This window comes from Camarhynchus parvulus, chromosome 11, assembly GCF_901933205.1.
Source record: "Camarhynchus parvulus chromosome 11, STF_HiC, whole genome shotgun sequence".
Taxonomy (NCBI): domain Eukaryota; kingdom Metazoa; phylum Chordata; class Aves; order Passeriformes; family Thraupidae; genus Camarhynchus; species Camarhynchus parvulus.
Window position 1 is genome coordinate 8,593,932 of NC_044581.1, and position 23,309 is coordinate 8,617,240.

The following is a 23,309-nucleotide window of genomic DNA, read 5'->3' on the forward strand; positions in this document are numbered from 1 at the left end:
AACAATGGATTGTTATCCTTATCATGACACTTACTTATCTTGTCTTCTTTTATCTCTTGTCTGTCACTGAAGCAGCTTTCTTTTTGGGCTTGGCTTTACACAGAAACACAGTACATTTCACCTCTTTTCTACTCGGGGGGTTTTTTACTATGCTTCAGTCTCTTCTCACTTCCTGACTCTTTCAGTGTTTGGCCTGAAAGGACTCTGTAGGTATCAGGTGAGAAGTCTGTTCCCTTTTTTAGCAGGAATGTTGAATTTTGCAAGTTTTTGCTAAGGACCTCAGGGAAATTTAATGTTGATTTTCTATTTTATTATGTTATTTAAAGAGCAGTTTCTGAGTTGAAATTACCCTGGCATTAAGCCACACATGTATTTAGAGCTATTTAAAGCTTTTATATTAATGATAAAACCATCTTGTCTAACAGATTCTATGTGTAGTTGTTTTTACATCCTCTTTTGTCATGCAAGAACTAAATAATTTCTGTTGACAAATAGCAGCTAAACCTGCTTACAATTTTGACTTTTCAAAGTCGTGCTGAAGACGTACAGCCCTGAGTCTGGCCAGCTCTCGTTCGTCTATGCCAGCCAAAGTTTAGGACAAGAAAATTCTAAAGTAGCAACTTGGGTGCCTTCAGAAACCTGGATTTCTGTGCCTGGGCGTCCCCCAGACTCTGGGCAGGTGGGTTTGCTCTGGTGGCTTGCCCACCTCCCAGCATAAGGTGGGCAGCACGTGTTCCCTTTGCATGACGCTGCGGATTTATTCACAGCTCTGCGAGATCGGCTGTGGTGCATTTTCATTCTGTGCATTGTTCTCTGGGGCTGGTGATGCCATCCCATTGTGCTGAGTTTTTAAGAGTGTGAGCAGCACTGCTGATGTGACTCCCTGGCTGCCTACTTTCCACTGGCCTGGGATAAAATTGGGTGGCTCATTCTCTGCGGGACGCAGGCGCGTGCGGGGAGGCAGGCGCGCCCAGGGCGATGGGGTCAGTTTAGCTGGGACGCTGCAGAGCTATGCAGGATTCACCCAGCTCTCTGGTGATGGATGGATACTCCAGCAATGTCCCAGCCTTCCTAACAAAACTCTGGACGCTGGTGGAAGACCCTGAAACGAACCATCTCATCTGCTGGAGTTCTGTAAGTGCAACAGGTACTGGGTGTCACTAATGCTTGCAACAACAGGGGAAAACCCAGGAGAGCTGCATGGCACAGGAGCTGCCCTCTGCTTGGCAGGTGCTGCCCAGTCACTGGCAGAGTGCAAAAACCAGGATTCAAGTACAGGCACTTCTGGATATACTTGGTGTTATTTATCTGAAATATTGTGGCTTTTCTGTTTCAGAGGGGAAACTGTTTTGTGGGTGTTTTAATTATAATATTTACATATTTCACTTGAAACATCCTAAAAAGTGCCTAATGTTCTAATTCTAAGAATTCTACTTTGAGAGAAATATTTTCACCTTGCTTGAATCTGCAGCTCCCTAACATTTATAGGAAATGTGCAAAGCCCTTAAAAAGTTTCACTGCTGTTTGGTATTATCTCACATGTGTTTCTTAGCAGCCTCTCACAAATGGCTAGGTGGAAGGCAGCAGATAAACAGCTCAAACCTATAATTTAAACAGATCTCAGACTATCACCCTAAATCATTTTGGAAGAGCATTACTTGACTTTTCAACGAGTCGGTGTGATGATCATGGTGATGTGGGTACATATTGCCTGTACAACTTCATAGGGATAGATTGCTTTTCTTTGGCTTCTTATTTGTCACAGAGGCATTAATATACTAAGTGCAATCACAGAAATAAAATTATTTATCCTCTTTATACAACACTTTGATACCACATTGTGCTTTTGACCCACAACTTGCTGCAAATAATGATTTGTTTTCAGCAGGGAGTTATTAGATAAGCTGTGTGCATAAACTTGTTCTCCAAAATCAAGAATCTATAACACAAGCAAATTTAAAGGGGGGTGGTGAAAAAGTCTAAAGTAGCCTTTCTTATATATACTGTGTGTCCAATAGACTTTTCATTCAAAACCTGAGACAGGATTGGAGCTGCATTGATATCTGTGACCATCGTGGTTTGATGCTGGTATTACATGGCCATACCTCTGAGAACCACCAAGTTTTAAATAAGGATTTTAAAGCTAGAAATTATTTTCTGACCTGTGTAAATAGTCCCCTCTCTGTTGCACTTAGAACACTGTTATTTTTGACTGACTACCACCATGTTCTACTTTCCTGCAAACTAACATTGGTTGCAACTGCATCCTTGGAGGTTTGGGGTAAGGCTTTTAGGTGTCTCATTTTCCTCTTGTTGCAGGTATCCATGTTTCACATATTCAGCTTCTATACAACAGTAATGTTGGAGCTGAGAGATTTGTGTGCATACCTAAGATTTCTGGGTAATCAGTACTTCTAGAAAATAGGACCCATAAGGAGCTGTGAACTGTTTCTTAGCATGAAGAAGAGATGGAGAGGAGATGCAGTAATGGTTTATATATACACTAAAGTCTGCTGTAAAGTGGAAAGGAAAAGTCTGCTCTCAGTGTCTGTGGTAGATTGGGCAGGAAGTAATTAATTTTTAAAATGGCAGTGCAGTAAGGGAGAACTGGCAAATTCCTAGACTAGCACTTGTCTTGTCAGAGCACAACATGTCTGTCCTGGTGGTTCTGTCAAAAGCAGTAAAGATAAGCATCTGCCACGATTGTTGTGCTGCAGTCAGTTTTGCTTTGGGCAGAGAAGACTTCCAGAGTTTCTGAGTTTGTGCTCCTGTTGTGTAAAACAGCCAAGGCACAGCTGCAGTGTGGGAACAGACTGACACATGCACAGTTCATTGGTGAGCACACAGTAACCCCAAAGTCTCTTGTGTCTGTAGGAGCCTTTCTGAGTGTGACAGCTTCTGAGAACACTGTGGCCCTGAATTCAAAGGAATGGCCACTCATGAGAGGCCAGAAGGACTTGTTGAGGTATACAAAACTCTCATGCTTCTCATTTTCCATCAGGGGGTCCAGCCTGGGACACACAGCTGTATCCCAGAGTAAGGGGCCAGAAGCACAAGGGAAGCAGAATAAACCAGCTGGGCCCCCAGGGCAGTGTCTGCAGTGTTGGGAAACCTGGTTCCTGCTGTCCTGTCTGCAAATTCTCAAAGACAGGATAATTCCAGCATGCAGGTTGTCAGTGAATCTCTTAAATGCTTGATCAGCCTTTGCTTCTGCTGCATGGGATAAGGAATGATAGGGAAGACCCCAAAAATGGTCAAAGAGCAGTGTTGAGGCACAGTCATGTTCAGTATTTGCAGTAGTAAGCAAGGAGCAGAAGTGCAGCAGAGCCAATCCTGTGTTAGTGGGTGTTAATTGTTAGAGCTGCCAAATGAGCCTGAGCTCAGAGGCAAGTGGCACCATGTGCTGATGGAAACGCAGTGTAGGGCAGCAGGGTTTGCCAGCTGGCTGGTTTCTGGAGGCCATGGGCAGGCTGCAGGCACACAGCAGCCCCTCGTTAGTCACTCACCTGTCTCATGGCCCTGACTGCAGTCCCTGTTTCAGAGATTTCCACACTTCCCTGAGAGCACCCTTGCAGCTGCAGACCCCCTGATGGTGTGAGGTGGGACTCACACCACTGGTACCCTCTTCCTGCACACAGAGCCTGAGGGCTCTTACAAAACACTGTCCCGTGTCACAAACCAGCCCCTGGAACGCCCACCCAGGCTGACACACCTCTGCTTGCTGGGAGTAGCACTGAACACAGCAGGAGGATGACTGTGGTGGGCTGGTCTCAGACCCCTCCCTGCCAGCACAGTGCAGGCTCTGGTGTCCTTAGCTCTTGTCGCTTGAAACTCAGCTGCAGCTGAGGCAGGTCCCTAATATCTGCTGATGTCATTGCACTGATGTAACTGTCAGCAGGTAGAAGGCCAGGCAGGGAAAGCACGTGGCCTGCAGTGCATCTTCTCTACCAGCAGTCCCAGGCAGTTTGCCTTGTTTGGCAGGCATGGATCATTGCAATGCAACCCCAGAAATGGAAGCTTTATCTGATTAACGTGTGTGTTGCTAGCTCGGGCTGCAAAGCGTGACTGTCAACATTTTGTGGGTTGCCCTTGTGGCTGTTTACTATTAAAAATAATCAATAAAATGTGCGTAGAGCTTCTGGGCAAGTGTGGTGTCTCCAGAGATGATTTGCTTCTTGCCTTGCTGTGTTTCTTGTGCCATGTCTCCAGGCAGTGCTCCCTCCAGGACTGCTGTGCTCTGGAGCAGAAGGACTGGGGTTGGAGCTGAGCAAGTAGGTTATGATGGCAGGGGTTGTAATGGCAATTCTCACTTTCAGGCCTTTCTTAAGACCTGAATCTTTTTTGTGAAGTCCATGCAAGAGGGGATGATCACAGACTACCTACCAGCTATTTGGGCACAAAAGTCAGCGGTTTCTTTCTCACATCCAAGACTCTCAACTAAGCAGTGACAAAAAGCAGAAAAGGATCAATCCTGCAGCCACAGAGGCCTGACTGTACCAGAACTGAAAGGAGCACATCTGTCATCGAGGGCTGTTGTCACTCTTCTTAGCTTCAAAGTGGCAGTTCAGAGAACAAGACTGCCCTTGCTGTAGGGCTCCTCCTGGGCCCCTCTTGTGGTCAGGGATGCTCCCCTGACTTTGCCTTTGTCCTTGTCTCCTTTGCAGAATGGCACCAGCTTCCATGTGTTCGACCAAGGCCGCTTTGCCAAGGAGGTGCTGCCCAAGTATTTCAAGCACAACAACATGGCCAGCTTTGTCAGGCAGCTGAACATGTGTGAGTGCAGCTCCAGGGCCCAGGCATGGGGTCCCCACAAACATGGGGGGACAGGAGGCATGGGAGAGAACTGTGCAGAGGAAGGTTTGGGGTCTCATGTACATGACTTGTTGTGGCATTATTGATTTTGCCAAAGAGGATCTGCCTCTCACATCCCAGAGTAGTGATCTCCTTGTGTTTACCTTAAATTCCAGCATGGAATTTCTGTTAGATTACATTTCAGGATGTGGGCTAAGAATTTTGACCTACCAGGTGTTCTGCTTCTCTTGCATTGATTTGATGACCTATTATTATTCATTTTCCATTTTATTCTATTTGGAGTTTTATCCAGATACCAACTGTGACACCTCCCCCAGAGTGTGCTGCTCTTGTGGGTCCTGTGCCCTGAGCTTATCCCTTTCACCAGCCATATCACTGAACTGGTAACAGACAGTTCTTCTCCCTGCAAACCTTGCCTTGCTGATCAGACATTTTTACCCCTTAAAAGAGGTTTAGGTGTAATTTTCAGCTACTTTAACAATATGACTGTTCTGATAGTTGTTGAAATTTTTTCAATGAGTAGTTAAGTTCCTTAGTCAAGTTTTAACTTTGCTATTTCACTCTTTAGTAGCATTTTTAATATTTTAGGCCAGTCCTTAAATACAGCTTAGAAACTTTCAAGGACTTCAGAGAAGTACCCAAAGCAGATTTCCAAATGTGGACGTGACCCTTTTTTCCAAAAGTGGCACCTGTTGATGGTCTGTGCCTTTGAAAAACCTTCCCCTGAATCCCTGTGGCTTGCAAACTGAGACAGGAATCCCCTAAGAGCTGGCATTTCAGCTCCTGGCAGACCAATGTGCCTGTGATGGAAAAGCTTTCATGGCACAGGCTGCAGCAGGGGTGGCCCGTGGGATGCACAGGGCTCTCCCTTGCCCTGGGTTTCTGGTGGTTATGGCCCACCAAAACATGTCCAGGGGTAAGCACTGGCAGCTCAAACAGTGTGGAGGGTGATCAGAAATGTCCTCAAGAGTGATGAGGGTGGGTGGTGCAGGGAGTGCTGGGTCCTGTTGCCAGCAGGTGTGTCCTCTCTGTGCAGATGGCTTCAGGAAGGTGGTGAACATCGAGCAGGGCGGGCTGGTCAAGCCTGAGAGGGACGACACTGAGTTCCAGCACCTCTGCTTCCTGCAGGGCCACGAGCACCTCCTGGAGCACATCAAGAGGAAGGTGAGGGAACTGTGTGGGAGGGGGGAACAGGCACCTGCCAGATCCTGCTCAGCATAACTCCAGCATCACCCTGGTGTTGTTACTGTCCTCCCCACACACGTTCACCTAGGCTGGGGGTTCTTGGTTTGCAGGGCCTGGCTTGCATCAGAGTTTTGTCTGTGTTTTTCTGCTCTGTTGCTCTGCATCACAAGATGTTTGTGTAGTGTTTCAGGGCTAGGCTTGCTTCCCCCCCTCTGCCTTTGAATTGTTACTGCGTTCCTAGAGAAATATGGCATAAATCCTGCAGGGTCTTCAACAGCCATCTCTTTTTCTTATACAAGAAACAGCCTACTCCTGCCCTCTGTTTTCTGTCTTTTAACCTATTATTAATACTCCCAAAGTGTTGTTCTCTCACTGAATTAGCATAGCAACTTCTAAAAAGGGATTTGAATAAAAGCCTTTTGGAAATCCACGTGTAGTATGTCAATTTGAAGCATTTCATCAGACTCATCCCTGTAAAACGTGAGGCTTGATTGGATATCTCTGTAATTAAAGTAGAAAGATTAAATCAATCTAGATAAATTCCTCCCTGATACTCAAAATACTTTTGTTTTCCCCCTAAACTAATTTGAAATAGGTCCCCATTCTGACAGGGAATGTAATTCTGCCAGCAGACCCTCTGTATGAATAGATTTGTCCTGCACTTTGCTCTGTCTGGCTCTTGCAATAGTACCCTGGGATAGTTCAGACTCTTTGGCATGTGGCCTGTCCTGGTATTTCAGCCGGTGACAGTCCTGCACCTGAGCCACCACAGTGACTCTCTCTGTCCATGGCCCTTCTTGCACAGGTAAAATCTGCCTTTGATTTCTTTCTCCTCAGGTGTCAGTAGTGAAAAGTGAGGAGACCAAGATGCGCCAGGAGGACCTCAGCAGGTTGCTATACGAGGTACAGATTCTGAGAAGTCAGCAGGAGAACATGGAGTGTCAAGTGCAGGACATGAAGCAGTGAGTTGAATCCTACTCAGGCTGCTTCCTATGGGCATTTGCTTCTCTGGAGTGGGGAATGGTTGAAAGGAGGAGCCTGGCACACTTCCCTCCCCAGGGAGCACATGGAGCCAGGGACTGACCAGAGATCTGTTGAGACAACAACATGTAGGATTTCTATGCACATCTGATTTACAAAATACGAATTAATGCTCAGCCTCTCTGTCTTGTTTGTTTTCCCTTCAGAGATGAGGAAAGCACAGAGAAGGTCAGACAGGAAATATGTGCATAACCTGGGGACTTAGATAACTATTGCCTCCAGATGGAAATGGGGATAAAGATGTAACTCACACATACAAGAGTCCTTGGCAGAAATGTGGTGGAGTCCACTTCAGCTATTAAGAAATTACCTTTCTGCCATCATTCACCTCCAAAATTTATGACTGGCCTAAAAAATATAGTATGTTATAAGTTATAACATAAGAACTTGTGTATAATTTAGTCCATGGACTCATCTCCCTGAGACTGTGTCATCTAACATGGCCAGAATTGTTGGATAAGAGCAAAACAAGCTGATGCAATGCTTCCTGCATGGGCTGCCTCCAGCTGTCTGAGACTCTGGGATTTTCTTACTCAGACATGGTCACTAAAAGATTAGGAAGTGGATATAGTTTTATAAATCATATACTTGGAGAGGTTTTTATTTGCCTCCAGAATTTTAATATTTACAGAGAGCTTTGTTTAAAAGCACTTGAATAATCAAATACACCCAAACCCTTTCTTTTATAATGAGAGCTGATATTCATACACCACCAGATGACACTGTCATTATGGGCCTTAGGAGTAACACTGCATACTGGGAAACTTCATTCCAGACCAGCACCTTACATGCAATGGATACATATTTTTATCCTGCATCAATTTTTAATGACTCCCACACTTAGCGCAGGCATGAGTTTGCACTGTGAAATCCAGATACAGCAGTAATGAGTTTCTGGGCTTGCATTTGATTTAATTTTTGAGGAGTTCCAGTATTAGTGATTTGGCATTGATTTTAATTTATTCTCCCTTTTGATTTGCTTGCTCCTTCCCTCCATCTGGCAAAATTGCATTCAACAGATGCAAATAATATGATTTTTATAAAGTAAGACAGAGGAGAAATCCCAAGCTGAATCCATGTTAAGAAATTTACACTGGTGAAGAACAATTAGGACATAACTCCAGTGCAAGCTGTCAGACTCAGGAATGCTGCTTTGCTGAAAATCCTGTCAGGACCAGTACAGAAAGCTCACTGCAGAGATTCTTGCTGTACAAGCTGTTCTACTGTGCTCTTCAGATCTCTGGGCCTTACCTTCCCAGTTCTAGCATCCATCCACATTAGAAAGACTGAAAAGCAAAAGGATTTATCAGTTTCACCTGTATGATAGGTTTTGCTGCCCTGACAGTTTAGGTACATCCATATACTCTGGAGATAAATTGGCTGGCAAAACCTTTAGCAGCATGGACTTGGCTGGTATCCAGACTTGGAGACAGCACAGTAAATAAACTCTGCCTCTCTCCCTCCCACCTAATGGGACTGACTGTTAGAGCAAGCCTGTAAGCTCCCTTCTGTGCTGCTTCATTTACAGACAGAAAAGACATTTTCTTTGTGCAAGCTGGACACGGGTCTGTGCTGGGTTAAATCAGTGGCTCCCACTAATAACATCATTAGAGTCCTCCTAGTTCAAGGCTCTGAGATGCAGGAACATTTTTTTGTCTGCTCCAAACATGCATTTGAACCACCACTTGTATGAGTTTTAAGCAGGTAGAATACACAGGGTCTCTGTTCATGGTCTTGTCTTTGGGAGCGCTGGTGCAGTTGTGGAGAGGTTGGGCTTTTTTGGCTCCCATGGAAGGACAGTGTGGGTGATCCAAATAACTCACAGTCACAAATCAGGCCTTGCTGAAATTCTGAGTTTGGCCCAAATGTTCCACAAAAACTTGTGTCCTCCTGTTACCTTTCCCTATAAATGCTGGCTTTTCTTTATGTTTTTCCTCCATGCTTTGATCTATAGCTCTTTTGAGCTCAAGGAAGAAAAAGGAAGGCAATTGTGTGAGCTTGTTTGGGATACTGAAAAGAGCCAAACACTGCAAGAACCCAGAAGTGAGACAGACTTTGCACAGTTGAATCTACTGCTATCATGGCAGCACCATGGGCTGTTGGTGTTTCTGTTCTCATGGAAAATGTCTGTTTCACTTTCAGACAAAATGAAGTTCTTTGGCGGGAAGTTGTTTCTCTGCGGCAGAACCACTCACAGCAACAGAAAGTCATCAACAAGGTAGTTATCATATAAACTCCAAACTTGCTGGTGCTGTCTGGTCTATGAGCTCCTCTGATTTTTTTTCTTGTCCCATAATTTCCACACTGTGATATCACAGTGTAATTATTTTCCCTTTCTTTTAAGTTGGGTGATGCTTTTATGTGTCCTATACAAACAAGTCATTAACAAAGCACAGACCGTGCCTTTGGGCAAAAGATTTTAATTTCTGTATCAGTCCTTTCTTTGATGTTAGAAGCACTTCTCTGTTGAAATCCTGGGCAGGAGAGCACAACTCTCACTATTTGCCCTGTGTTGGCTGTGTTCTGGTTGCACCAATGCCTTTGGCCTTCCCAAATCTTCCTCTTCCATTTGCTCACAAGAGGAACCCCACTGCTTCCAGCACCAGTGGGAAGCTGCAGGTGGCAGAATCGGCCACCCATTGCCCCACTGGGGGAATGTAAGAGCAGCTGCTACATTTTCTGGTGTTACTGGTATAGTTGAGGAATTACTGTACAACTTTTTAGGATGCAAAACCGTTTCCCTTAAAATCTAGCATGACCAGTGTAGAAAAGGCCTCTCCAGTGATTCCTGGATGGTGCTGACATGACAGAGCATGTCACACATCCCAGTCCCCTCGTTCTGACCCTCACGTGGCATCATGGAGTCACAGGACTGGACAGAAATGCATGAGGCTACTTATCAAGCCTCCTCCAGCTCTGAGGCTGGAGCAGCTGTATACTTCATTGTAGAGGCTTTTATGCAACTCCATTTTGTTATATTGAGCAATGAGTAAGAGCCAGCTGTGATATATAATAATAATGCTCTCTTTGTTTGGAGGTCAAAGCAGAGCATTAAGTTCAAGCTGACCTGGGAATATGTTGCAAAGTGATTCTTCTCCAAAGCTACTCTGCTTCCTTTTTAGTATCCTGTTACAGCAGCACTAATATTCACAGAACTGAAAAACTCAACTGAAAGAGCTCAGACCTTCATCCAGGCTCTACATAGAGAGTTGCCTCTCTCACTTGCAAAGTCTTTGCCGGACTTTACAGCACCTCTTCTAACTGTCTCTGAAAACTTTAATGGATCCAGCTCTAACTCCAGGCCTAGGAATGTTTGCATGTGCACTTCACAGGTCTGTTAGGACCAGCTGAAGTTCTTCATGCCCAAAGTGAAGAGAGAAAGTGCTGAGCACATGCATCCAGGAACCTTTGCACAGAGTAGGCACCTGGCTGTGTCCCTTGAAAGCCAGGCAGTCTGTTTTGGGTTCTTGGACAGCTCATTTCTGTTTTGGGCTCCAATGTCTCATGCAGTTTGGCTCCTATATTCTATGGCTGCTCCCAGCTTTGGGGTGCTGTTTGGAGGGAGAGTATGTGGGATAAGAATGGCTGCGAGAGCAGGGAGTGCTGAATCACTCTGCTGATTAACACCGGATTTTGATCTCTCCTGACAGCTGATTCAGTTTCTGTTTGGCCAGCTCCAATCAAGCCCCAGCAGCTCTGGGATAAAGAGGAAGCTGTAAGTCCCCGTGTGTGGTGCACACGCTCACGGGTGCATAATGCTGCCCCCTCAGTAAAAGCACAAGCTCAGCTCGCCCGGGCGGGCGGTCACCGGACCAGGCTCCATGGTGATGGCAGCTGAATGGGCTGAAGTGCAGAGTCAGACCTGCTGACAGCCCCATTCACTGCTCTGTGGAGAAGCACCCTGTCAGCTCGTGACCTTTATCTGGGGAACACAGCACGCAGTGGGACATGGGAGTGCTAACTAGAGAGAGGCCAAAGGGCAGGACCCCACTGCTGCTCCTGCAGGTTCCAGTTTTGCCACTTGGCAGCCCACAGACACCTTCAGTTTGACCCACAGTCACTGAATGGGGTGTGTATCCAACACTGGCTTGCTGGTGTTAACCTTCAGGCTTTACAAAGAGGATGGTGGGGAAAAATTTTAGCTGAGAGGTATCTTTAGGTAGGCTCTTAAAGGCAAGTGAATAGAATGATTTGAATTAGGAAGCTTAGTGCCTTTCAGGAGAGCAGCTATGCCTTTCTTGCCCTGTGATGCTTGTGATTTAAAGAAGGGGGAGAGACTATTGAGTGGAATTTACTGAGGACAGGGACGTGCCTCCAGTTCCTACCTTTATTACCTTGTGGCCTTTGACAACTTAGAAACTTCTCCATGCTGAAGAGAAAGGAGCCAGACCTCCCATGAGCAGCTCAAAGGAGTCAATTTGCATTAAGTCAGTGTCCTTGTTCTTGACTGACTCCTCTTGTGAGGATTGTAAAGACAACACAGGGTTGAATGAAGGAGCCCATAATCTGTACAAGCCAGCAGGGTATGTGCATCTCTGCCTAACCTCTCTGCTAAGCCTCTTGGAAGAGCAAAACACTGCAGATAGCAAAGAAAAGGGCTCAAGGGGAGAATAGCAGTTGCTGAGGTTCGTGACTGGGGAAATTTTCATCCAGTAGAGTGGGCAAGCAGAGAAATGAGATGCCAGATCTGACCTCTCATTTTCATGGTCAGGGCTGTGTCCTCCCTGTAAAAGCTTTGCAGCCCAAGAAATGTCTTAGACCACTGCTTTTTTGTAAAAAGGCAAATAATTAGTGAGAAATTGTGCTGAAAAGGGCAGAAGAGCACAGAACTACCTGCACAGCAACTGCATTTCCCCCCTTATGATGGGGGTTACACTTCACACAACCAGCTGCAATTTGCAAGGTAATTTGAGTTCTGCTTCCTTGGAAACACAAAGGTCTGTCTTCCAGAAACTTCAGCTCTTGTGTCTGTATCTGCATCCTTAGTATTTTATCTTTCACAGTTGTGTTTTCCTGCCTCTTCTAAATGGCTGCAGGAAAGGATGGTGTGCAGAGTGGACACCTATACTTGGTACAGAGCAGAGTGCTGCCTGGGGGCTCTGGGTAGGTTTGGCAGCATGGGCAGCTCTGCATCCTTCCCCTCTGTTTGGGTAATGCTTCTTTTTAATGGTGACCTCCTCCAAAACTGTTGTTAGCCTTCCTTGCCCATAACACTGGGCAAGAAAGACTCTTACAGCTGAGGAGAACCAGAACAGACAGGGGAGAAGAGCTCTTGGCTCGGGGATGTTTTGTGTATGAGCAGCCAGGAGCCAGTCAGTACATGCTGGAAGACAAAAGTGTTTCTCTCCACAGACCTCTGATGCTTGACAACGGGATCTCAGCTCCACCAGTGTCCAAGTTCAGCCGGCATTTGTCCCCAGAGCCCCTCCACGAGCCCTATTTCATCCAGTCGGTGGGTGCAGCCTCTGGGCCTTGGGATGGCTTTGGCTGGAGGGAATGCTTGAAGTAATAATAGAGATTATGGAGTAAGTAACTTGGCAAGAGTTTGGCAGTGAAGAAGAAATGAGGTTTGCTAAGCTGGGTGACATTTAAAGCTACTTCAGCTCCCCAGTTTCATGGATGCCTTCATGAGGGAGGCCATGGACTTTGTGGGGAAAGGCAGACCCTGCACACTGAACTCTCCGTGTTGTTACCCCAGCCTGGTTCACCTCGAGGGAAGATAGGAAGAAGTGAGTTCTAAAAGTGGGATTTTTCAACCCTCTAAGGGATCCCCACCATCATCAGAGCAGACACCAGACATTTCTGTCATGCAGTTAAAATACACGAGCTGGCATGAGAGGCTCATACAGCCCTGTTGGGCTGTGTTGGATCTTTCCCTGCAGAGGAAGCTGAGCAGTCTAGGCAAAATGTCAGACATGCTGAAACCTCTTGGTTGCTGACACTTCACAGGGTTTATTTCACACCTGTACCTCTGTGTGGTTGGAGGAAAAGTGAGAGGAAATTATAATGTTGCATAGTAGGTAAAAGCTTTCTTGGCTTTCATAAAGTGGGGACTCAAAGTCAGGGTGAATAAACCCTAACCATCTCAGACAGGGCCTTGCACCTGTTTTGGGGTCAGAAGGATAAATCTATATGATTTTTGCTTTCCTGTTAGCCCTCGACAGAGCCTGCCTCTTGCTTAAACAGCCCTGCAATCGCTGGAGGACCCATCATATCTGATGTTACTGAAGCATCACCATCCAACATCATGAATATGCAATCCCCTCCTGAAAATGACAGGTAAACATGTTTGTGATTAAAAATAGAGAGAGTTGGGTATAAACATGCTTATGCAACTCTTCTCAAGAGTTTTTGGTGGCTGTAATTCTACCAAAGTTTCTGTCTGATTCACAAATCTCTATAGAGATGTGGGATGGAATGCTTTTTTCCAGTTTGCAAAGTGGGTCAGATTTTCAGAATTAGAGGGGGGTAATAACAACATAATTTTCAAAACAAAGTCCTGAGTTTCATGCTGAGAACTTCCACTCCCCTCTTCAAGAAATATTCCATGTTTCTTTAGTCCCAAGTCCCAAGACAGGGACTGTCTCAGACTTAATCAAATAATGAGATACTAACATTTGTTGGGTTTGTTGAGAGAGAGAAAGGAGGGTTTCCTTTTGGCTTTGGCAGGGAAGAAGCAATCAAATTGTACATCTAACAGCTAATGAGAACAGAAAGGTTGCATCACAACAACTTCCTATGTTTGTCAACTTTTCTGTGAAAAGGCCCCAGTAACTTAAGAACTGAATGCAGAGGTATTTTAATGCTTATCTCTTCCTGCCACAGACATGCAGTGCATTTAGGGCTAGCAGCAGAATAGCTAAAGCTATGTCAGTGGAAAGTAAGTAGACAGATGAATCATGGAAACAGTTTCTCAGGCATAGAGGCAAGGCAGTATAATTTCTAGTTACACTCTAGAAATTGCCTGTAAATCTGTTGCATAATTGAAACCAAAGCCATAAAATTAACTAGAAGCATGTAAAGAGCTTCAGATTAAAAAGAAAAAACAAACCTGGAAGCCATTTCTAAAGCAGAAAATCTTTAATATAACCTTCAAGTTAAGTTGCTTATTTCTACTAATTACTGAGTGCCATCTGGTGGCTTCTGATCTGCTCTGTGTCTGCACAGTTTTTAACATCTGAGCCCATGGCCCCAGTCAGTTCAGGTGTGGTGCCTCCTAAATCAGCTGTGCTTCTGGTGGGAATTTAAGCCCCGTGAGATGAGAAGATGGTCTGAAAGGAATGTTGAGGAAAGCTCTGTAGTGTCACTTATCATCCCTGTTATCTCCATGCCTTTGTCACTTTGGCTCCAGCTGTGCAGGTTCACAAGGAGCTCTAAAGTCTCCTACAAGTAACACAGAGTAGGTTTTTACACACAAAATGCTTCTAAACAAAACTTCACTGTCATTTGTCCATCTGGAAATTATGTGGGGTGCCTCTCCCATTGGAAAAGGCAAACCTCTGCCTCCAACCAAGTAAAACATCTGACTATGACTGTCAGATCTCAACAGCTTCTGTTCAAGTCCTGCAGGGCTACAAGATCCTGACCTGAGTCATTGGGATCTCTAGAGTGCCTGCTGAGCCAATCCTAACTCCTGCATGGGAGGGTCTTACTGATCCCATTCTTATCTCTATGGTGGAGACTTTTCTTTTTTAGGGGAATCTCTTTAGCCCAGTGTCCCTTGAACCTGTCCCTAACACTCACCCAAGAAATGATCAGTGCGCAGAAATTTATTTTCCATATTTGCAAAACAATTGAATGGGGCAAATTCATTATAGCTGTGACTGATGAAATGACTGCAGATATTGCAGCTGCATTCCAGCAATACATGAGCATGTTTCTGGAGCTTGCTGAAAAGAAAGAGAGGCTGAAAAGAAAGAGAGGCTGCTGACTTCTTTTGCCCACCTGAGGAAATGGAAAGACCTGCAGCAGTTTGATAGGAAGTGGAAGCAAGGCCTTGTGCTTCTGCCCTTCCCAGTAGCTCGAAGCCTTTGCAGAGCAGCTGTGTGTGGTGCTGAGCCTTGTCTCTGCTGCAGGGAGAAGTGCCTCATGCTGATCAAGGAAGAGCCAGTGAGCCCTGGAGTGAAAGGCAGCACAGAGCCCGAGGTGCCCCTGCCCGGCTGCCGCGCCTGCTCTGAGCCCCCGGTGCTGCCCGTGGCCATGGTCCAGTCTGTCCTGGAGGGCAGGGGCAGCTGTGCTGCAGCCCCACCAGGGACCTCCCAGGCACCTGAGAGGAGAGGCAGGAGGGCCCTGCTGGACAGGTGAGGCTACCAGGGAGAGCTGTGGCCCTGGCTGCTCGTGGCCCTCTGCTCCCATCCCCAGGCTGGGGAGGGAGGGTGACTGCAGGCAGCCAAGTGCAGCCTGGTGAGCTCCATCCTGGACATGTGGCACCTGCCAGAGGAGCCCTGAATGCCAGGGGACTGTTCACAGAGGCAGGGGCATGTGGATCACCTGCTTGAAGAACCCAGCAGAGGAAGAGGTGTCACAGGATGTGCATCAGAGCTGTGGGAGCAGGAAGAGGCTTTTTGCATTGAGGGGGATTTGCCCAAGGTCTGAGTGACAGCTGGAGCCCAGGCCAGATCTGTGTCTGTCTGCAGGCCTGCACTGGACTGTGCTACACCCCTGCCCAGGGCACTGCACTGTGACCCCAGGCTCAGCCTCTTCTGGGGCTGTGCTCTGAGACTGAAATCCCAACTGCAGCCATGTCATGGGGAGTGTCCAGGAGAAGGAAAGCATGGTGCAGCTGGGTGGATGACTTAACTGCAGTTCATTCTTGATAGCAACTGCAGCAATGTAAGGAGGAACATCAGGGAGGGCAACCTAAAACACTCAGTAGGATTATCAGAAAAGCTTCCATTTTCCTTTAAGTCCTTACAAGAGAATCAAAGTCCTCCCTCTGAACCCACTGGATGCTTAAAAACAAGAAAAATAATCCCTTTTTTAGAGACCTGATTTTAAGAGAAAATTTTAATAGCTTTTGGGGGTTTAATCACAGCAGGGCCTCACTGTTGCTCTTTTAGCTAAATGTCTCTAGTAAATGCAGCCTGCAGGGTAAATGCCTGCAGCTAAAAGTCACTCCTTTAAAAAGCATTAGTTAACAGTAATTCAGGCATCTTGGACCAAGGAGAATGGCAATGCAGCCTGTTCTGGTTCCAAGAGCATTTCTAAAAGGATTTCTTCTAAGGAAAGCTTTAATTTTCCCAGTGTTGAGGAGATGTGCACAGACCATCCATCCCCAAACCACGTGTCACCCAGGAGAGGGATTGTCTCATTTGTTTTACCATCTGCCCAGTCCCCTGTGTGCTCTGCTGAGTTGTACTCTGAGATTTAACGAGGTTTTATGGCATAAACCCAGGCTGACAGCAGGCTCTTGGTTTTCAAAATGAGATTTAAACAGGAACATCCTTTTGGAAGGCTGCTCAGTCCTGCTTTCTGTAGGTATCTCTGCGAAGTTTCCTTTGTGGCAATGTTTCCCTTTGTGTTTTCTCAGAACAGATATTTCAGACCCATTGGAGGGCACTGACTGGAGCCTGGAGGGGCTGCAGCTGCTGCTGAGGAGCCAGCAGTACAGCCTGGAGCCTGCCAGCCTCTTGGATGTGAGTGTTACTGGGAAGGCTGCATCAAACAGAGCTGTGGAGTTCACAGAGGTTCCTCTGGGCTGTGGTTCAGGTCATGCTGCTTGTTCTCATGTGGCATTTTGTCTGCCACGTGTAGCCTGTGGAGTCACAGCTCTGTTGTAACTTGCTTATGAGATTTCAGCTTTAAATTGTGCCTTTATTTATTTTAAAATATGCATATTTGGACTTTTAGGGCCACAAAACACTGCATTTGGTAAAGAAATAAATATGAGACCTGACATATTTATGTAAAATAGGTTTAATATGACTCTCTAGCTAGTTTGGTAATTGCTTTGTAGGGGTTATTTTCTGCATATTCTACATCTTAGATATTCCTATATTGTGTTTAGCTTTTTCTACCTTCCCCTCTTCCTCATATTCTGGGAAGTGTAGCCAATGTCAAATCCTCTTTCTGCTGAGCTATTTATCAGTCTCAGTTCTTAGATCACCTTTCTTTAGAAATGGATAGTGGCTTTTTCTTAAGCAGACATGCAGAAATAGGAAGGTTTGTTTATTTCTCTGTTGTACATATAGTTGGTATATGAAAGGTTTTTGCCAATAATCAAATAGCTCTGTATGTTAGAAAAAAATCTATATGTCAAATATATGGCCCCTTGAGGAGATGCTTCAGATAAAGGCATGTTGTAAGCTTGCATGGATAAACAGATGAAAAGTAATTTTAAAAAAATCAATCTTATTCTCTTCAAGCAGTTCCCAAGTGTCTGTGGCTGATTCTGACTTTACAGAGAGCTTTTCTAATGGCCTGCTCTATCACTGACTCTTGGTTTTTGTTTCTTGTTTCTCATTAGGAGGTGTTTTCCTGTTACTGACACACTTCTCTCCCTGTGCAACTGTCACAAGAGTGAGAATGAATCATAAAATTGGCCTCAGATCAACAGATCCTTTTCCCAAATTGCTCAGACTTGTCAAAAAATTGCCACCAAAGCCCTGATGCAACAGTGACCTGCCCTCTGCTACTAAATTCTGGAATGCTTTTAAAAGTCATATGGATCTGGGAGTGTCCTGGGACTCAAGAGCAGCAGAAAAGGGCTTTGATTTGTGTGTGCAGTGCCCTGGTTAGTGACAGGACAGTGGCATGGGGTGTCTGTGCTGTCCCTCCCCTGGCAGGCAGCAGGGCTCATGGGTCAGCACCAGTGTCCCCAGCCCAGCTGTGCCTCAAGTCAGCCCAGGAGCCTTTGCCTGCAGCTCAGTTAGTGCAGGGCTGCACCTCCAGCAGGCAGGGGAGGCCATGGGAATCCCAAACCATTCCAGCTTTCACAGCCATAACTGTATTTTTGTCCCAACAGGTCTTTAATCCCAATTTGTCTCTGAGTGAGTGGAATGTGGCTGAAATGGAAGCCAGTCTGCCCCCGGTAAGAGCTGTGTGTTTCTGAGCTATGAGAACAGCAATCAGAGACCCCCAGAAAGGCCCAGGTGGAATGACCTGAATGTCCATCCTGTTCCAAAGGCCCTGCCCCCTGCAGGGACACCTTCCCCTGGATCTCCTTGTCTAAATAATAATGGAACTATGAAGCAGAGCTTGTGCATAACTGAGGGAGTTATTTCATAACCAGAGGGGAGAGTGAGCTGAAGCACAGCACGTAGGCATCTCCTGGGGACACCATGGCAGTGCTGTATTATACTCCTGACCTGTTTTCCCCACTCAGCCAGGCTTTGTCTGGAGTGGGAAAAACTCTGACTGACTGTTGGTGTCCTGGAGGCTTTAATTGCAACTGGCTGCTCTACACTGTCTCTTAGTGAGAATGTCACATCCCACTAATACCATAGATTTATAAAGTGTCCTTGTGCCAGAGCTCTTTATAAGATACACCTTTACAAAGTGCAGCCATCCCTGTATGTTTCAGGAGCTGTAAAATACCATGCAATTACAACAGAGATTCCTGCAGGACTGTACATGAAAAAAACAAGGAGAAATTGTTTGGCAGTATTTCTTTGGAATTGATGCTTACAGAGATATTTCTGCAGTGCAGAAAGAGCAGGTTTAATAAACAGTGAAGGAAACTGTAGGCTCACAGAAGGATTAAGGTTGGAAGTGCATTGCATGGCTAGGTTCCTTTTCTATGTGATAGAGAGTGAATTTTCAGAGCCCTTGCTGACAACCAAGTTGGATGGAGGCTTGGATGGTTCTGCCAGATATCTCTACAGATGCTCAAGTAGAGTGTTATCTACTCTAATGAAATGCAAAAAAGTCTCTAAGCCTTTTTCATGGTATCAACATCCTTTTTAGGTTTTAATAATTTTGAATTTACAAGGTAATTCCACTTCCTGAGTGTTAGGAAGGAGAGTGTCTAAGAAATGTAGCAAGTCTTGGAAGCAAGGGCTATAACCTTTTAAAAAGAATTGCAAGAAAAGGCCAGGAAAGGAGGCTGCAATGTTCAATAGTTCAGTCCTTGAGCCCACTAAATTTCTCAGGAGCTCTTGCTTGTCCTACAGAAATTCATGAGCATGGAGAAATGTGGAAGAAATACACAGGAACCCTGTGCCTAGAGCACTGTATAAGCAAAAACCAGTTTCACTTTAAAGACAGGCATCGGAAAATGGAAAGAAAATCTCTTTGTTACTGGCTGCAGAGGACTGCGGGTTTGCTCTGCATGGCAGCCACAGTGACAGCAGCCTGGCCCCTCATGTGACATGAGCTTCACACCACATTAGCCAATGCTGAACGGGGGATTGCACCTCCCACAGCCCTGTCCTTGGGCAGATCTGCCCTGAGTGTGGCTGTGAGGCTGGGAGGAGAGGCTGGGCAGGGAGGATGGCTTGTGTTCCTGTGGGTGTTGTGCAGTGGGGTGAAGCACTGGTGCTCAGACATGGCCTAGTTCTAACAAGCTCCCCTGTCTTTGTATAATTGTACATTGTAGTTTATATTTTTGCACCAAGATGCAGCGACTCACAGTGGATCTGGAGAAGAGTGCAACTGAGCTGCCCCCAAAAGTGTTCAACCCACCATTCAACAACAGCTGCCCAGGTAGGAGCAGCAGCAGCTCTGTGCACCTGCTGTAGGATGTAGCTCAGGCAGCCAGATGGGATGTCCAGCACTGACAGTTTGCCATTTGAGGGAGCAAACCACAGCTGTCATTTTACTTTCATGTGGTCAAGCAGCAGTGTTCCCACAGCAGCTGCTAAGGCATTTCTTGAGCAGTGGGAACAGGGTGGGGGATAAACTGAGGTGTAAATGGAATTGAACTGGTTTTGCAGTGGGTCCCCATCATGACTGTCAGTGTTTCCACTGCTTTCTCTGCCTGTTCACTGCCACCTCAGAGCAATGTGGTGATCTCAGTGGGTAGGGGTGGTAAGAGCTGGTACAGTCCTGGGGTTTCTCTGTTCCTGCTGCAGAGGAGGTGCCCCAGTAGCTGCTGGCAGCCAGAGGCACAGGCTGTGTGTCCCTTTCTCCACACCTTTTAGCAGACCTCAAGGGAGCAGTCCAGCTGATCCACTTGCTGACTCTGATAAATGTGTTATTGACCTTAGATGTGAATCCAGGAGTGTTGCTCTGGCTGTGGAATTGTGATGTATGTTCATGTGTGTTCAGCTGGGACACTCCTGAAAGAGAAGCTCTTGAGAGCCCCAGTTTGGTGCTGTAGCCACCTGAACCTGCCCTAGTTTTGATTCACTGTGTGTCATTCAAGGGCTTACAGCCTCAGCCTCTTTCATGAGCACCTCAAAGGCATTAAAAGCCCAGGTACACTGGAGAGAGTCTTTGAGCATCTCCTGTTTGCAAAGCCTGTCTGCAAAGAGGGAGAAAGACACATCTCAGTGAAGGAGAAGAGCAGCTGCTCTCATCCTCTTCTCAGTGTCTCCAGCATTCAGTCATCCCTTTTTCACATGTGAGGCATCTCAGCTTTCAGGCAGAACCCACCTGGTGACCTGCAGAGACTCCCCTTGATTTTAATGGGCTTTTGAGTGAGCCCAAGATTTGTCAATTTTCAGTTCTACATAGGTAAAACTAGGCAGCCTGCCTTCCAGAAGCTGAACGTTCTGCTGTCTATTCCTAGGGAAAGATGTCATCCTTGAAAGTGCCCAGCAGTTCCTCCTCGACCGTCAGTCCATCTTTGGGAACGACCTCCTCAGCTTGCCTGAAAATTCTTCACTATATGTTCCTTCTGAAAATATAGCTTCCTACATGTCCTCCGGGGGTGTCCAAGGGGATATCCCTCTAAACCTGAGTTCTTCCACGGACAACAGCCAGTGATTTAGCTCCCAAGAAACAAAACCTCCCTCCCACCCATCCAAGCATCCACAGGTTTGAATGGGAAGAAACAAAACTGACTCAGAAACCTGCAAGAGAGTTTCTTTTTGTGCCCTTTTTTTATTTTTTTTTTTTAGTAGGTGGAAATGGTCAGTAGCTGTTGCATTACCCTCCCTGCACCTGAGTTTCAATGTTTTTTAAAACAAAATACTACTACTGGTGCTTGCTCTGAGGGGGAGTGAGAACTTGACAGGATTTTTTTTTCCTTGAAAATGTGTTAGAAATTTCAAATCTTTTAATGAAATTTAAGTGAAGAGTAGCTTTAAAGTCCATCTGGGACTTCATAAAATAGTGATCCTGACTAGTGCCTGCAATGGCAAACTGTTGGATTTCACTGGGGCAGAACAGATTAGCTAAGATGCCTGACCCTTGTTGGTGCTGGTTATTGAATAGGAAAATAGTTCTACATGCCAGTCCAATGCTCTAAAAAGATTTTTTAAACATTTTCTGGGTTTTATGGGATGCATCTGTTCCTCCTAGGGTGAATAAGAAAAAGATCTCTTGGGGTGTGTAGAAACTTGTTTTCTGAGTAACCCCACCAAGAAGATGCCTCTGGCTCTTAGGGGAGCTACAGACCATCACAGGTCACTAATCTCCCATGCTGAGTTGAGAGCTTTTGTTGTTTGGGATTTGTTTTGCCCCAAATTTATTTTCTCTTACGTATAGGCAGGGCACTCCATACTTAAAAATAGAAAAGGGATAGACTTTTCTGCACACACAATTTTTCATGTGCAGAGAGGGCTGAGGGAGTGCACTCTGGGTTTTGGTGCTGGCTAAGTATTTCATGTCCAGTCCAATGGGTTTTTTCCCTTGGCTTTGACCTGTTGTATATCCCTTGAAGATGTGCCTGTTGGTTTATTGATGTGTAAGATCTGACTAAACAGTTTAATTTATTGGATCCCCTTTTTAGATGGACTCTCAGCTGCTCAGTGTAGGAGAGAGGCAGAATGGTTAGTCCACCATGTCCCACAAACTTTTCTTCTGTCCTTTGTGCATCTGAGACCAGCCTCAAAGGCTGAGCTAACCTTCCCCATCCATGTGGTTTCTGACAACTGAGTTCCTCAACAAAGCAGAGCTTTGTTTTTTATGCTGTAGTTCTAATCAGAATGTATTATTTATCTCAGTATCTTCTACCTGAGTTGCTTTTCCTTAGGAAGGTTACCCAAATGCAGTAGGACAGACCCAGGAAATTCAATTAACTCAGGCCTCTAAGGGCTTAGACAGGGAGGTTTAAGCTGTGCCAGTATCATCTGAAGCAATGCTTTGCCTGCCTTCATTGCCATGACAATTCTTGGTTATGAGCCACATTTCTGAGCATTGTGGTCAAGCAGCATCCACCCCAGAGTGTAGCAAACCACTCAGACGAGTGCAGGCTCAAAAGCTCCTCAATAGGATGAGCATTTTTAAAATGGACCTTCCTGTCACAGCCCTTTCCTCCATCCATTTATCACTATATGAACAAATGTGTTAGTTCAGAAACATTCACTTTTGAGCACATTTTTGCCCAGCAGATTGCTGTGCTGGGAGCTCTGTCACTGCCTTGGTGGTGTGGTCTGTGCAGGAGCAAGGTTGTGAGAGCTCCTGAATTAATCCCAGACACTGTTTTTGTGTTCAGGACTAAGGGAAAATTCCAGCAGCCCCAACTGGCCTGGTATTTAGATGATGTGCTTGAGTGTATCCTAGACAAGGTTTTTCTTTTTGACAGATTTGTGCTTAGAAATTTCACTTAGATCAGCCCATTTCCACCCTATTTTGCCCTTTCCAGCGATGGAAAGTTGTTAGTTGCACTCTGTTTACTTCTTTTCTCATAGGTAATTGAAAACTGCCTGGTGTCTCCTGACACTGACAGTGCATGTTCAAGATTTACACCCTTCTCTGAGCCTCCACACTCCAGCCTGCTGTCCTGTTAACACTGAATGTATTGATGCAACAAGGCATTTAAGCACATGCTTGACTTCAAGCTCCTGAGTAGTTTTCCTGTGTTTCTCTGGAGCCTGTCACATGCTTGAGGCTGGGCACAGCTCGTGTCTGACTGGATTGTCTGGTTGGGGTTGAGAAATGAGCCCCTGGGGAGGGATGCCCGTGGGCACAGCCAGGTGCAGCCCTGGCTCTGTCTCAGGCTGTCCTACAGGGCAGGCTCCAGCCTGTGCTCGCAGGGAGCAGCCTCTCAGGAGGCTTCCAGGGCTTTTCTTTAGGCCTTTTGCTCTTCTATAAAAACATGAGATTGGAGCTTGATGGTGAGAGAGGAACCTCCAGGAAGAGCACTCAGGAGCCATCCCTGTGCAGAAGGAAGCTTGTGTTCCTCAGCTTTTTACATTGTTAATTTTACTTGAAGGTGATGTGCTGAG

At 45.9% G+C, this 23,309-nt stretch overlaps 1 protein-coding gene across 1 annotated transcript; it reads left to right on the forward strand.

The window, feature by feature from the left end:
* The first annotated feature begins 1,011 nt into the window (after nucleotides 1–1,011).
* HSF4 (heat shock transcription factor 4) lies at nucleotides 1,012–20,904 on the forward strand. The gene is made up of 13 exons (XM_030956200.1): nucleotides 1,012–1,134; nucleotides 4,665–4,773; nucleotides 5,849–5,976; nucleotides 6,835–6,959; nucleotides 9,181–9,256; nucleotides 10,689–10,753; nucleotides 12,391–12,490; nucleotides 13,193–13,317; nucleotides 15,114–15,338; nucleotides 16,568–16,673; nucleotides 18,002–18,067; nucleotides 19,593–19,680; nucleotides 20,708–20,904. Exons 1-13 carry the CDS (start codon nucleotides 1,012–1,014, stop codon nucleotides 20,902–20,904), a joined length of 1,533 nt encoding a protein of 510 aa, XP_030812060.1.
* The last annotated feature ends 2,405 nt before the right edge of the window (nucleotides 20,905–23,309 follow it).

Bases quoted from the DNA above. Each gene is read 5' to 3' on its own strand.
- HSF4 (XM_030956200.1), top strand. From the start codon at position 1,012: ATGCAGGATTCACCCAGCTCTCTGGTGATGGATGGATACTCCAGCAAT. The intron at 9,257-10,688 runs GTAGTTATCATA...CTCTCCTGACAG, and splicing joins AACAGAAAGTCATCAACAAG to CTGATTCAGTTTCTGTTTGG. The intron at 18,068-19,592 runs GTAAGAGCTGTG...TTTTGCACCAAG, and splicing joins TGGAAGCCAGTCTGCCCCCG to ATGCAGCGACTCACAGTGGA.